The sequence below is a fragment of the Pristiophorus japonicus genome, chromosome 2, assembly GCF_044704955.1.
Source record: "Pristiophorus japonicus isolate sPriJap1 chromosome 2, sPriJap1.hap1, whole genome shotgun sequence".
In the NCBI taxonomy this organism is placed as follows: domain Eukaryota; kingdom Metazoa; phylum Chordata; class Chondrichthyes; family Pristiophoridae; genus Pristiophorus; species Pristiophorus japonicus.
The window spans coordinates 232149274-232165341 of record NC_091978.1 but is presented as its reverse complement, the minus strand read 5'-3'; the positions used below and the strand labels follow the sequence as shown (position 1 = coordinate 232165341).

Below are 16068 nucleotides of genomic sequence, written 5' to 3'. Positions count from 1 at the left end.
CTTGCTTAAAACCTATTACATCTCTAACTCTCTTCCATTCTGACGAAAGGTCATCGACCCGAAACGTTAACTCTGTTCTTCTTTCCACAGATGCTGCCTGACCTGCTGAATATTTCCATTTCAGATTTCCAGCATCTGCAGTTTTTTCTTTATTACTAAACAGATTATCTTGTCCTGTATTATCTAGTATCTCATTGCTGTTTGTGGAATCTCGCTGCACACAAATTGGCTGCTGTACATTATATCAATGACTACACTTCAAAAATACTTAATTAGCTGTCAAGCCAGAGACTTCCCTGAGGCTGCAAAAGTTGCTATATAAAAAGGGCAGATTTTTCTTTCCTCAATTATTCCTTACCTAGTGATCCCCTGGCCGGGGTGGGGGCGTGGACAATCATACAAAAAAAGTTTCATGGGGAACACAGAGACTAACAGGACCTAATTGGCCCCTCAATCAGACAATTGTATCCAGTATAGTGGATCTGTAAAGAATACAGCAAAAAGGGTGCAGTGGACCTTCAACTTGTTAAACAATTGTCAGGTCTTTTATACTTTCAAATGACTGCATGTACTGATGGCATGGACAAGCAGGAATTAGCCATCAGTTATATCACTTGAATCAAGGAGCTTTCTAATTTGAAATGTTTTGAGGTGCATTTTGTGCCAGCCATTTTACTAAGCTGTGTTATTCATCACATTTACATGAAGTGTCTCTGTCGACGAGCTTTTTGAAAAACCAGCTTAAAAATCAAACAAGCCAGAGTTCAATGTTAGAGATCAATTGCGAAAGGGAAAAACAGAAAAGGATCCACTTCATCCACTATCCAATTTGTTTAGCAATAAGTTAAATTAAATGTTACATTTTTATTATAGAAATTCTTCCACTTGGAAGTGGTTCTGCAATCATCTTGGCTGCCGTTACTGTGAATCTACGTCATTTATACCATGGGACAGTTTCCCTCATCACTGACAGCACGGTTTGAGTGTGCAAGGTTGTATGCACACAATAGTTTTTTGCAAAAATCACAATTTGCAACTAAATCCACTTTGAAGGATGCCATACTTTGGGATGACCTCAAAAATCAATAAAATATTTTCTTAATAATCCAGCAGATGGCAAACTTTCGTATTGTTTCTGTACATGTACTGATTCGATGCAATTAGTTTAATTTGAATTTACCACCCTGAAGTGAAATTGCACTACAACCCATCATCAACATAGAATGAATTATATTTAATAAAGTTACTTTCATTAAGGATTGTTTTTTAAATCCCCAACACACTGGAAGTGCACTATACGTAAAATAATCCTATCCACAGAAGGTAGTTGATCAGAACAGTAGAGGCATCAATTAGTTTATGTATTGTGTAATATTTTCCATAGAATTTTTCATTCAAATGTATTTCATGCGGTGAAAAAAATGGCTGGATGACATTAATTTGTATTTTTTACATCACTTGTTTGGCTAGCACTTTCAGATATGGATTGTACAGGTGATATTTAGATAACTCACTATTTTAGTACTTATTAGCCTCAAATGCAGGTCACAAATGAGAAACAGGCAGCTGATAATGTAAATTACTGGACGTTCTGATGCCCAGAAATTACAGCAGTTCTGCTACTTTCCATTTTTACCATAAGTGGATATCAAAAACAAATAGAAAAATGTGTCAGGGATCCCCGGATTTAATGCATGAAAGCACTATTGGTGCAGTATTGAACTATACTGACTAGGAAAGTGGTCTGCGCTGATGTAATTCTAAGCCAGGGAAGTGAAGGAGAGACCATCATTGGATTCAATGTCACTGGCCCAGAGGGTGGTGGGGGGAATGGAAGAAATTAATCTGGTTATTCAGTCATCGCTGCAGAAGTGTGTAGAGTAAGCATGGGATTGTTTTTGGCTGGGATCCCTTGATCATATTGCCAGTACCTATGGAACTAATCATTGTCTTTATAAGAAGACAAGAGGGGACAAAAATCAGAAGGGGGAATTAAAACGTTAAATCCTAATTAATTTTCAACTGTCAAAAGAAATTACTACAATAAATGGTGATGCCATTCAGTAAATAGTTATACGACTTCTCATACTATATTGTACATCATTTCATCATTTAGAACATAACATAAGAATTAGGAGCAGGAGTAGGCCATTCGGCAAAAAGATTAAAAGTTAAATGTATTTAGGTAACTATGTTATTCTATGGTGCCTCTGATCACAACTGCTACAAGATTCAAGCCTCCTGATGCTGGCTTCAGGTGGGCGGCACAGCTGGTGCACCACTGCATCTCTATTTCAGGCAGAAGTTGAAGATTCTCCCCAAACAATCATAAATTTACTATTAGCATTACAAGTATAATGGGAGTGCTTGGAAGATTTTTTTCTCAAGCATAGGAATGTTATTGAAGCCAAGTCAATCAGAAAATTTAAGAGGAAATTAGATAAAGACGCGGGAAAAAATGTTAACAGATATTGGGCAAAAGTAGGGAAATGGGATTACATTTTATTTCAATAATTTTCTTTTGATTTCCCCCATCTTAATTTCGCTGAATCTTAAGAACAAGATTAAATGTATATATAACCGTAGCTCAGCTGAACTAGTCAGTGGTGAAAATTCTAATATTTCAATAATAGTTCTCTTTTTGAATCCCATCTTATACCTCAAATTGTTCATTGCTGTTGACTGAGGCCAAGAGGTCTAACGTTGCAAGCACAGCTCCTGGATGTATTATGACTGGATCAGAAGAATGCAAGGAAGTCAGTGCGTTGTGTAGTTTCACTTCTGTGACAGATTTGCTTGGGAACATAGGAGGTGTTGAAACGGTGTGATAGCCTGGCCTACACAAGAAATAAAATCATATGCATCACCCTGCATTAATTCTGTAATCATTTTAATGCAAACAAAAACATCTCAAAAATGTAACATTTAGTGCACATATTCATTAATACAGAATAATATTCTTATTTACATATTTATACAAGTTTACATTTAAACCATTCTGAAGTCAACACTATCCTTTTTTTTCAAATATCCTCCCTACCCCAAAGATAAAATTGTTGCATGGCAACTGTAGCTTGCCACATTTTTTCTAATAAGTGCTATTTTCAAAGATTATAAACAGCGAGATAATTAGAGTGAAGCTTCTATTTGCAGAATGCATGGTTTCAATTCTTCAAAAAAGTAGATCCACCTACCTTACAGAATTACATTTCAGAAGACAATAGACCTTTAAATTCTATTTCAGTGGTATTATTCAGCAAGCAAGTAGAAATGCATTTTGTACTTCTACACATTAACCACTGAAAATAATTAATTGCCGAGCTCCCATACTAATATGTCATTACTGTCTGTGGGGCTCAATTTTCCTCAAAGCATTTTTTTGGCATTCTTTAAGAGTTACGCCTGATTTTTTGGAGCCCAAGTACACCAAAACAAAAATATTCTAAGTTTCCCCGTTGGATTTCCTCATTTTGGCCGGGCGTAACCAGACCTTTAGTTTTGGGGGTGCAGCCTTGGTCTGTGCCAAAAAGATCGGGCTGCCATGGTAACCAAGGACTCAATGCGAGCTGAGGCTGCAAATTGAAGCATACAGCCAGCTCCCAACACATTAAAAGAATTGAAAAACACATAACAGCAACTTACCTCTAACCCTGCCGGAAGTTCTTGCCGGTCCAGTCCCACTCTCGGTCCCCACCAGTTCGACTCCTCCCTCTCTCTCTCTCTGTATCTGTATCTGGCCGAAGGGCTTGCCGGTGCACTCCCCCGTCCCTAGCCCTGGCCGAGTGGTCTCCCGGTCCACTCTCCCGCCCCTAGTCCAGGCTGAGTGGCCTCCCGGTCCACTCCCCCGCCCCTAGCCCAGGCCGAATGGTCTCCTCCCTCCCAGTCCCAGCACCTAACTACACCGAAAGGCTTCCCCCCCACCCCCTCTCCCTCCCACTCTCTCTTACCTTTCCTGCTGCTGTCTGGGAATCTGCTGCACTTACCTGCGGCGATTTTTTTAACTCTCCGGAAGGTTTTTCTGCAGAGGCCACATATGCTGGCATAAGCAGAACTGGAGTAACTCTCAGCTCGCCAAACTTCCATAAATGACCAGAATTGACGCAGGTGGCTGGTTACGCCCCCTTTGACTGAAAAAAAAAATTGACCTAAAAAAATCGTAACTAACTGAGTTACGCTAGTGCAAATTGATTGGGGAAACTCTTTTTTTTCCAAACTTAGGCCAAAAATAGCAGCCTGCTCAAAAAAAAAGTACAAATCACTGGGGAAAATTGAGCCCACTATTTTTATATGAACATCTTGGACAACTGCTGGAAAGAAAGCTATCTTTAAACGTTTAACTGGCTTATGATTTATCAATATTCAGAGGCTTCAAATTGAAGTGCAAAAGATTAGAATATTCATCATCACATATGCTTCTCTTTTTGAAATGCCTGGATTCACTTATTTCTTTCAGGTTTAATGGTGACATATAATTAGATCTGTGTGGTTTCTAACTGACAATCTGAATATATCGACATTATAACACCAGGTATGCCCAATTCTTCTCAAGTGCAACCTATCAAAACACAGGAGGGCTCTTCAACCAATCAGCTCCAAGATACAAGATACGGACTCCATTGAATTAATTAATTGAATGCCATGCGTCCTTCACAGAATACAATTTTCCATAAAATATAATGAATATTTCTATTGCAAGGTATACAGATTGGAGGAGGATAATGTAGTCCCCATTTTTTAAAAAGGTGACAAGGCAGACTCGGGTAACTATAGGCCCATCAAGTTTAATGTTAATAATAGGTAAGATGCTTGAAAGAATCATAAGGGATGCAATATATCAATACTTGGATAGGGAGCGACATATTAGGGACACCCAACATGGCTTCAGAAAAAAATCTAATTGTAATTTTTGAAAAAGTTACAAAGTTGATGGATGAGCGAAGCCCAGCAGACATTGTCTACTTAAATTTCCAAAAAGCTATTGCAAAGGTACCGCATAAGAGGCTTCTCGATAAGATCGGAGCCTCTGGTATTAGTGGAAATATATTGAGTTGGATTCAGAACTGGCTGACAGGACGCAGGCAAAGAATAGTTATAGATGGATTTGGATCTGTTTGGAAACCAGTCACCAGTGGGGTCCTGCAGGGATCAGTGTTGGGACTGTTGCTTTTTACTATTTTGATTAATGATTTGAATTCAGGGGATGGTGACACAATTTGCTAATTTGCAGATACTAGTGTGATGCTAGAACTGTAGAAGAGGCTCATCTGATTCAGGCAGATCTTAATGTGTTGGGAGATTGGGCACAAGACTGGAAAATTATGTATAACTTATTGGGCCCAAGTTTCCACACGATAAAAAACGGGCGCCCGGTTTGCGCGCCTAAAATGGCGCCGGAAAAAAAACCTCGCGATTCTGGAGCGTTCTGCAGCTCCTTGTCTGCCTGGCGCGGCGCCCAGGGGGGCAGAGCCTACACTCGCGCCGATTTTGTAAGTGGGAGGGGGCGGGTACTATTTAAATTAGTTTTTTTCCTGCTGGCAACGCTGCGCGTGCGTGTTGGAACGTTCGCGCACGCGCAGTGTGAAGGAAACATTGGCACTTGGCCATTTTTGTAGTTCTTTGTAGCTGTTTAGTTTTTGAACATTTTTTAATAAAAGCACATTGCCATCAGCACATCAGCACTGAGAAGGCTGCAGGAAGCCTCAAAGTTGAGGCAGCCGTTTCCCGACGACCTCCCCCTTTTGCCGTCGGGAAATGGCTCCTCAATTTCTGAGGCTTCCTGCAGCCTTCTGTCTCCTTCCCTCCCGCCCGCCGCCTGGAACGGCTTCCTCCCCCCGCTGCGTTCGGTCGGTCGGGCCCGCACTTCCCCCCCCACCCCCACCGCATTCGGTCGGTTGGTTGGTTCCCTCCCGCCCGCCGTCTGGAACGGCTTCCTCCCCCACCCTCGTTCGGTCGGCGGTCGGTTCCCTCCCTCCCTCCCACCGTCTGGAACGGCTTCCTCCCTTCCCCCCGCCGCGTTCGGTCGGTCGGTCCCCACCCGCCCGCCGGCTGTCTGGAACGGCTTCCTTCCCCCCCCCCCCACCACCACTGCGTTCGGGAACGGCTACCTCGTTTTGTGAGGCTTGCTGCAGCATTCTCCCTGGCTGAAGCACTTTCACACAGGTAGGAAGATAGTTTATTTAATCCTTTCTTTGCTTATAAATTTTTATTCAGGTTGGATTTATTTGTATAATATTTGTAGAAGTATAACTAAGGATTTATTGTAGAATTTAATGACTTCCCTTCCCCCCCCCCCTCGTTCTGGACGCCTAATTTGTAACCTGCGCCTGATTTTTTAATGTGTAGAACAGGTTTTTTCAGTTCTACAAAAATCTTCACTTGCTCCATTCTACTTTAGTTTGGAGTACGTTTTCACTGTGGAAACTTTCAAATCAGGCGTCAGTGGCCGGACACGCCCCCTTTTGAAGAAAAAATTCTGTTCCAAAGTGGAACTGTTCTACCTGACTAGAACTGCAGAAAAGAAAATGTGGAGAATTGCGATTTCTAAGATAGTCCGTTCTCCACCAGTTGCTCCTAAAAATCAGGCGCAAATCATGTGGAAACTTGGGCCCATTAAGTGCAGTGTTAAGCATGTGGGCAGGGCAAATGTTCAACATTCATACACCCTCTAGGGAAAGGCATTAAAGATGGTGGCGATAGAAAGAGATTTGGGCATTCTAGTGCATACATCCTTAAAGGTTTATGAGCTATGCTGTGCAGTGATAGCTGGACCAAATAGAGTGTTGGGGTGTATCCATTGGACAATTGAGTACAAGACGAGGCGTACTGTTCTGTCCTTGTACAAGACCTTAGTCAGGCCACACTTGGACTACTGTGTCCAGTTGTGGTCTCTTCACATGGTGGGTGATATTGGGGCTCAGGAGGGTGCAGAAGAGGGCCACTCAACTAATTCCAAGTCTAAAGCATCTTAGTTATCGATAGGTTAAAAGAGTTGGGACTCTTTACCTTAGAGCAGTGTAGACTTAGGGGGGATATGATTGAGGTTTAGAAAATAATGAAGGCAATAGACAGTCTTCCAGCTGACAGTTTAATTCAATTAAATAGATTATGCAGGTTCAGGGGGCACACATTTAAGTTGTATAAGGCTTGATCTAGGTTAGATGTCAGGAGGCGGTTCTTTTCAGAGAGAATAGCAGACCTCTGGAACAAGCTGCCCTTTCATGTGGTGGATGCTGACTAATGCAATTCCTTCAAGCAAAAGCTGAATTTATTTCTGGCTGTGGTGGTGATTACCTCTTACAAGAGGTAGGTACTGCAGGGTATTTAATGGTCAGAGTGATCTCCTGGACTAGTTTCGATCACCAAGATGGGTCAGAGAGGAATTTCCAGGATTTTTTTTCCCCCAAATTGACTTGGGTTTTTTTGCCTCTCCCTGGTGATCACATGGTTTCGGGTGGGGTGGAGTGTAAATGTTGTGATACACATTCACGCAATTTTATGGGACAGGCACGATGGACCTGATGGTCTTTATCTGTCCATCATTTTTCATATGTTTTTGTATAAATAAGATGTACAAATCATGCACATCTTTTCCCTTGATATTTATTTCTTGAAAACTAGAAATTACTTTCATTATTGTAATTCTCAAGTTCCAGATATAAGCTCTTGAAATATCAGGCATTCCATCCTGTTAAAGTAGTTGGAAAAAGGAAGAAAAAAGGGAACCTCGGAGCTGCCCAAAAGACTGGGGTTTCATTAGTGAGTGAGCCCTAATGATGCACACTATGTATCACAACTACGTGGGAATTTATAGACCATGAGACTGTCCTGGTTGCAACATCTGCAGGAAAAGTCTGCTTTGAGGCACACCAGCTCAGAGTTCTGGAGTTGGAGTGTGAGTTCGACACACTCCGACAGATAAGGGAGTGGGAGCAATTTCTGAATAGTTTCCCCAGAGTAGTCACACCTCAGAGGAAAGCATAGGTGCAGGAAGGGGAGAGTGTGACTGTCAGTCAACAGGCGAGGTGAAACCGAGGGGAGATAGGAGGAGGTCCCACTGAAACTGGTTGGTGTCCAACAGGTACAATGTACTTGATACCTGTGAGGATAACAGGAAAGAATGCAGGGAGTATAGCCACAATTCTGACCTAGGCACCGGTGGAGCATAGGGCTGTTCAAAAGAGGGAGAAGTAGGAGAGAAATGTAATAGTTATAGTGGATTCAATAATTAGGGGATAGATAGCATCCTCTGCAGTCATGAGCCTGAAGCGTGTGTTGCCTACCTAGTGCCAGGGTAAGGGATATCTCAATACAGCAGGAAAGGAAATTAGAAAGGGAGACAGGAAGATTCAGCTGTCGTGGTCCATGTCGGGACAGATGACATAGGGGAGAAATGGGAAGAGATCCTGTTGAGGGAGTATTAAGAGCGAAGTTAAAAAGTATGACCTCAAGGGTGGTAATATCAGGATTATTACTCAACCATGTGCAAATTGGCACAGGGACAGACAAATCAGGAAGTTGAACATGTGACAAAACGAGTAGTGGGAGGAGGAGGGGTTACATTTCATGGGACATTGACACCAGCACTGAGACAGGAAGGAGCTGTACTGTTGGGACAGACTACACCTGAACCGGGCAAGGTCCAAGGTTCTAGCGGAAAAGATAAATCAGGTGGTAAAAAGGACTTTAAACTAGTTAGTATTAGGGAGAGGGGGGAAAAGTGCTGAGTCAGAAACAACAGTAAAAATTGTAGTTCAAAGATTTTAAAAAGGAATTAAGATCAGAGTTCATGTCACAAACAGTGATATAGATATCCCAGGTAAAGGGAATATTAAAATAACTAAAGTAGTTACAGAAGGAGTGATAAAATAAGAAACATGTTGAGTTAAACGGTGTGAGAAAGACAGCATCAGGACAGAAGGACAGGTTCAGGACACTTGCCCAAATAAAAGTTTTATATACAAACATACAGCATGAATTTGTATTTATATAGCGCCTTTAACGTAGTGAAATGTCCCAAGTCGCTTCATAGGAGTATTACGAGATTAAAAAATTTGACACCAAACTGAATCAGGAGAAATTAGGGCAGGTGACCAAAAGCTTGGTCAAAGAGATAGGTTTTAAAGGAGATTCTTGAAGGAGGAGAGAGGTAGAGAGGAAAGGTTTAGGCACCAATGGTTGAGCAATTATAATCCGAGATGCTCAAGAGGGCAGAATAATTAGAGAAGCACAGATATCTTTGGGGGGGGGGGGGCGGGGGGAGATTGTGGGGCTGGAGCAGCTTATAGAGATAGGGAGGGATGAGAGGATGGGGGGATTTGAAAACAAAACTGAGAATTTTGAAGTCTAAGTGTTGCTTAACCGGAAGCCAATGTAGGTCAGTGAACACAGGGGTGATGGGTGAGTGGGACTTGGTGCAAGTTAGGACACGGGTAGCCGAGTTTTGGATCACCTCTAAGTTATGTAGGGTAGGAATGTGGAAGGCCAGCCAGGAGTGCGTTGGAATAGTCTAGAGGTAACAAAGGCATAGATGAGAGCTTCAGCAGCTGATGAGCTGAGGCACGGGCGGAGACAATTGATGTTACGGAGGTGGAAATAGGCGGTCTTGGTTATGCTGCAGATGTGTGGTCGAAACTTCATTTCAGAGTCAAATATGACACCAAGGTTGCGAACAGTCTGATTCAGCCTCAGACAGAGGTTGGGAAGTGGGATGAAATCAGTGGCCAGGGAACTGAGTTTGTGGTGGGGACCGAAAACAATGGCTTCGGTCTTCCCAATAGTCAACTGGAGAAAATTTCTGCTTATCCAGAACTAGATGTCCGACAAGCAATCTGACAATTTAGAGACCGTGGAGAGGTCATAAGAACATAAGAAATATAGGCAGTAGCCATTTTGGTCCTTCGAGCCTGCTCCACCATTTAATAAGATCATGGCTGATCTGATCTTAGACTCAGCTCCTCTTCTCTGCCTGCTCCCCATAATCCTTCACTCAAAAATCTGTCCATCTCCACTTTACATATATTCAATGACCAGCCTCCACAGCTCTCTCGGGCAGAGAATTCCACAGATTTGCGACCCTCAAAGAAGAAATTCTCCTCATCCCAGTTCTAAATGAGCGACCCCTTATTCTTAAACTACGCCCCCTAGTTCTAGATTCACCCACGAGTGGAAACATTCTCTCTGCATCTACCTTGTTGAGCTCCCTCAGTATCTTATGTTTCAATAAAATCACCTCTCATTCTTTTAAACTCCAAAGTGTATAGGCCCAATCTGCTCAATCTTTCTTCATAAGTCAACCCCTTCATCTCAGGAAGCAACCTAGTGAACTTTCTCTGAACTGCCTCCAATGCAAGTATATCCCTCCTTAAATAAGGAGACCAAAACTGTACGCAGTATTCTAGGTGTGGTCTCACCAATACCCTGTACAGTTTTAGCAGAACTTCCCTGCTTTTATACTCCAACCCCCTTGCAATAAAGGCCAACATCCCATTTGCTTTCCTGATTACTTGCTGTATCTGCATACTAACTTTTTGTGTTTCATGCACAAGGACTCCCAGGCTCCTCTGCACTGCAGCATTTTGTAATCTCGCTCCATTTAAATAATAAGTTGCTTTTTTATTTTTCCTGCCAAAGTGGATAACCTCACACTTTTCAACATTATACTCCATCTGCCAAATGTTTCCCCATTCACTTAGCCTGTCTATATCCCTTTGCAGATTCTTTGTGTCCTCCTCACAACCTGCTTTCCCACCCATCTTTGTGTCATCAGCAAACTTGGTTTCATTACACTCAGTCCCTTCATCCAAGTTGTTAATATAGATTGTAAATAGTTGAGGCCCCAGCACCAATCCCTGCGGCACCCCACTAGTTATCTTTTGCCAACCAGAAAAAGATCCATTTATCCCGATTCTCTGTCTTCTGTTAGTTAGCTGATCCTCTATCCATGCTAATATATTATCCCCAATCCCGTGAGCTCTTATCTTCTGCAGTAACCTTTTATGTGGCACCTTATCGAATGCCTTCTGGAAATCCAAATACATCACATCCACTGGTTCCCATTTATCCACCCTCATCCTCAAAGAACTCCGGCAAATTTGGCAAACATGATTTCCCTTTCATAAAACCATGTTGACTCTGCTTGTCTGAATTATGATTTTCCAAATGTCCTGTTAGTGCTTCCTTAATGATATACTCCAGCATTTTCCCAATGACAGATGTTAGGCTAACTGGTCTATAGTTTCCTGCTTTCTGTCTCGCTCCTTTTTTAAAATAGGGGCATTACATTTGCCGTTTTCCAATCCAGTGGGACCTCTCCAGACTCCAGGGAATTTTGGTAAATTGCAACCAATGCATCCACTATCTCTGCAGCCACTTTTTTTAAGACCCTAGAATGTAGGCCATCAGGTCCAGGGGACTTGTCCACCTTTAGTCCCATTATTTTACCAAGTACTTTTTCTTTAGTGATAGTTTTAAGTTTTCCCCCTCCCTATAGCCCCTTGATTATCTATTATTGGGATGTTTTTAAGTGTCTTCCACCGTGAAGACTGATGCAAAATATTTGTTCAAAGTCTCTGCCATTTCCCTGTTCCCATTATCAATTCCCCAGTCTCATACTCTAAGCGACCAATGTTTACTTTAGCTACCCTCTTCCTTTTTATGTACCTGTAGAAGCTCTTATTAACTGTTTTTATATTTCTTGCCTGTTGAATCTCATAATCCATCTTCTCTCATTTTTTTTTAAATAAAAGTCATTCCTTGCTGTTTTTTTAAAAATTTCCCAAACCTCTGGCCTCCCACTAATCTTGGCGACATTGTATGCCATTGTTTTCAATTTGATACCATCTTTTACTTCCTTAGTTAGCCAATGATGGTTCTCGCTTCTCTTAAGGTCTTTCCTTCTCATTGGAATATATTTTTGTTGAGAGTTATGAAGTGTGTCCTTAATTGTCTGTCACTGCTCATCAATCGCAGTGAGGGTGGAGAGAAGTGGTAAGTGAGGTAGAGTTGGGTGTCATCAGCGTACATGTGGAAACTGACGCTGTGTTTTCAGATGATGTCACCAAGGGGCAACATGTAGATGAGAAATAGAAGGGGGCCAAGGATAGATCCTTGGGGGTCACCAGACGTAACGATGCAGGAGCGGGAAGAGACGTTGTTGCAGGTGATTCTCTGGTTACGATTAGATAGATAAGAAGGGATCCAGGCGAATACAGTCCCACCCAGCTGGATGACGATGGAGAGGCGCTGGAGAAGGATAGAGTGGTCAACCATGTCAAAGGCTGTAGACAAGTCAAGAAGGATGAGGTGGGATAGTTTGCCTTTGTCACTGTCACAAATTTGTAATTTGTGACTTTGAATGAGAGCCGTTTCGGTACTGTGGCAAGTGCGTAAACCAGATTGGAGGGATTCAAATATGGAATTGCGGGAAAGATTCGCACAGATTTGGGAATCTGTGTTCAAGGACTTGAGAGGAAAGGGAGCTTGGAGATGGTGTGGTCGTTTGCAAGGTCGGAGGGATGGAGGGTTGGTTTTTGAGGAGAGGGGTGATGACCACAGATTTGAAGGAGAGGGGGACAGTACCCGAGAAGAGAGAACTATTAACGACATCAGCTAACATGGGAGCCAAAAAAGGAAGTTGGGTGGTCAGCAGTTTGGTGGGAATAGGGTCAAGGGAGCAGGAAGTGGGTCTCATGGACAGGATGAGCTCGGAACGGTCACGAGAGGAGATTGGAGAGAAGCTGGAGAAAGATGTGAGATCAGGGCATTCACAGTGGCAGAAGGTAGATAGTGGGGTTCCACAAGGATCAGTGCTGTTTAGACTGTTGAACAGTTGTTTTAGACTTTGGAATCAAAAACACAATTTCTAAATTTGCAGATGACACTCAATTGAGAGTCAATACTGAGGAGGGCTGCAACAAATTACTGCAGGACAAATAAACTTACAGAATGGGCATGTAATAGGCAAATGAAATTCAACACAGATAAATGTAAGGTATTACATTTTGGTAGGAAAAATGGGAAGGTAATTTATTCATTGGAAGGTGAGAGTCTAGGTGGGATAGAGGATCAAAGGGATCTCGGAGTACAAATACACCAATCACAAAGTTGCAACAAGGTTAGCAAGGCTGTTAAAAAAAAAAGAAAATCAAGCACTAGGATTTATTTCTGGAAGGATAGAATTGAAAAGTAGGGAAGTTATGCGAAACCTATGGGGAAGAGCATATCTAGAGGCCATCAATACAAGATAGTCATCAAGAAATGCAATAGGGAATTCAGAAGAAAGTTCTTTACCCAAAGAGTGGTGAGAATGTGGAATTTGCTACCACAGGCAGTGGTTGAAGCGAATAGTATAGATGCATTTAAGGGGAGGCGAGACAAGCATATGAGGGAGCAGGGAATAGATGGCTACGCTGATAGATTTAGATGAGGAAAGATGGGAGGAGGCTCGAGTGGAGCATAAAATCCAGCATGGACTGGTTGGGCCAAATGACCCGTTTCTGTGTCATATATCCTATATTAATGACTTATTCACAGTCTATATCAATGATTGGGATGAGGGGACCAAGTGTAATGTATCCAAGTTTGGTGGGAAAGTAAATTGTGAGTAGGATGAAAAGGGACATAAGACAAGTTAAGTGAGTGGGCAAGAATATGGCAGGTGGAATATAATGTGGAGAAATGTGAAGTTATCCACTGGTAGGAAAAGTAGAAAAGCAAAATATTTTTTTAAATGGGGAGAGATTGGGAAATGTTGATATTCAGAGGGACCTCGGTGCCTTGTACACAAATTACTGAAAATTAACATGCAGGTACAGCAAACGATTAGGAAAGCAAATGGTATGTTAGCCTTTATTACAAAAAGCTTGGAATATAAGAGTAAAAAAGTCACTGCAATTATTTAGGGCCTTGGTGACACCACACCTGGAGTAGTATACAGTTTTGGTCTCCTTACCCAAGGAAGGATGTACTTGCCTTAGAGAGAGTGCAATGAAGGTTCACTAGACTGACTCCTGGGATGGGGGGATTGTTCTATGAGGAGAGACTGAGTAGACTAGGCCTATATATTACCAAGAGTTTAGAAAAATAAGAGGTAATCTCACAGAAACATATAACATTTTTAAGGGGCTTGACAGGGTAGATGCAGGGAGAATGTGTGCACTGGCTGGGGAGTCTAAAACCAGGGATCACAGTTTCGGAATATGGAGCTGGCCATTTAGGACTGAGATGAGGAGAAATTTATTCACTCAAAGGATTGTGAATCTTTGGAATTTTCTATCCCAGATGGCTGTGGATGCTCAGTCGTTGAGTAAATTCAAGACAGAGGTTGATGGATTTTTGGATATGAAGGGAACCAAGGATATGGGGATAGTGCAGGAAGGCGGAGTTGTGGTGAAAATCAGCCATGTTCTTACTGAATGACACAGCAAGCTTGAAGGGCCGAATGGCCTACTCCTGCTTCGATTTCTTAGGTTATGTTCTTATGTCTACAGGGCTCCTGATAGCAGCAATCAAGTGGCAGAATGTATTAATTCAGAGATTAGATAGGTTTGTAGCAAAAGCAGAATTGTTTTGATGGGAAACTTTTACTGTTATATAGATTGGAAAGAGTAGGGTAAGCTCAAGTCAGTTCATTTCTTCAGTGCATTCAAGATAGTTTTCTGGAGGAATATGTTTTAGAATCAACAGCAGCCCATACTAGATTTAGTAATGAGCCAGTCTTAGTTAATAATCTTATAGGAAGGGAACATTTAACTAACAGTGATTATAATATGTTCAAATTCAATGTTAGTTTTAAAAAGGAGAAATCAACACAGTTACTAAGTATTCAGATTTTGGTGAGGCTAACTTCAACGGGATGAGACCGACAGATGACAGCAAACTGGTCAAAACTGTTATCCGGTAAAACTAGTGGGAGGTGCTCAAAAACAAAGTTAGCTTAATATAGGACCAATATATATCCGAGGGGCAAGAGCTCTACTTACCAAATAAGGCAGCCATGGTTGACAAGAGGCGAAAGATAACATAAAACTAAAAGAGCATATAAAAGTGCAAAGAATAGTGTAGATCCAGTGTTCCCGGAGATATATAGAGATCAAAGAAATACAAAAAGAGATAGAAAGAGCACCAAAAAGGAATATAAAAAGAAACTTGAAAGAGATTTCAAAATTAAAACAAAAAGCTTTTACAATTACATTATAGAAAGAGTAATCGAGGGTAATGTGGGCCATTAAAAAAGATGAAGTTCAATACTGCAAATTAAAATAAGAAAAGAGCAGACTTGTTGAATCATAGAATCTTAGAAATTTACAGCACTGAAGGAGGCCATTTCGGCCCATCGTGTCCACACCAGTCAAAAAGAGCTATCAAGCCTAATATCACTTTCCAGCTCTTGGTTTGGAGCCTTGTAGGTTACAGCACTTCAAGTGCATATCCAAGTACTTTTAAAATTTGGTGAGGGTTTCTGCCTCTACCAACCTTTCAGGCAGTGAGTTCCAGATCCCCACCACCCTCTGGGTGAAAAAATTCCCCCTCAAACCCCCTCTAAACTTCCTACCAATTACTTTAAAGCTATGCCCCTTGGTTGTTGACCCGTCTGCTAAGAGAAATAGGTCCTTCCTACACCTCAATTAGGTCTCCCTCAGCCTCCTCTGTTCCAAAGAAAACAAACCCAGACTATCCAATCTTTCCTCATAGCTAAAATTCTCCAGTCTAGGCAACATCTTGTAAATCTCCTCTGCACATCCTCTAGTGCAATCGTATCTTTCCTGTAATGTGGTGACCAGAACTGCACTCAGTACTCTAGCTGTGGCCTAATTAGTGTTTTATACAGTTCAAGCATAACCTCCCTGCTCTTGTATTTTATGCCTCGTCTAATAAAGGCAAGTATTCCGTATGCCTTGAGTAATTACTTTGTGTCAATTTTCACAGTACAGGAAGAGGATAATATACCTGATATTCCAGGGAAACTCAATGAATCAAGGACTGGAACTCACCAAAGTTAACAAACAAGAAAATATTAGAAAAAAATAAAGCCACCAAATTTGACAAATCTCCAGGATCCAATAGTTTCCC

At 41.8% G+C, this 16068-nt stretch overlaps 1 protein-coding gene across 1 annotated transcript in view; it reads right to left on the bottom strand.

Annotated features, from left to right (window-relative positions):
• Positions 1-16068, bottom strand: part of wdfy3 (WD repeat and FYVE domain containing 3) — a 690816-nt gene that overhangs the window by 358082 nt on the left and 316666 nt on the right. Inside the window, exon 15 of the mRNA XM_070871062.1 lies at positions 2660-2837. Within this exon, the coding sequence (XP_070727163.1) occupies positions 2660-2837 (178 nt within the window). The remainder of the gene's footprint in view (positions 1-2659; positions 2838-16068) is intronic.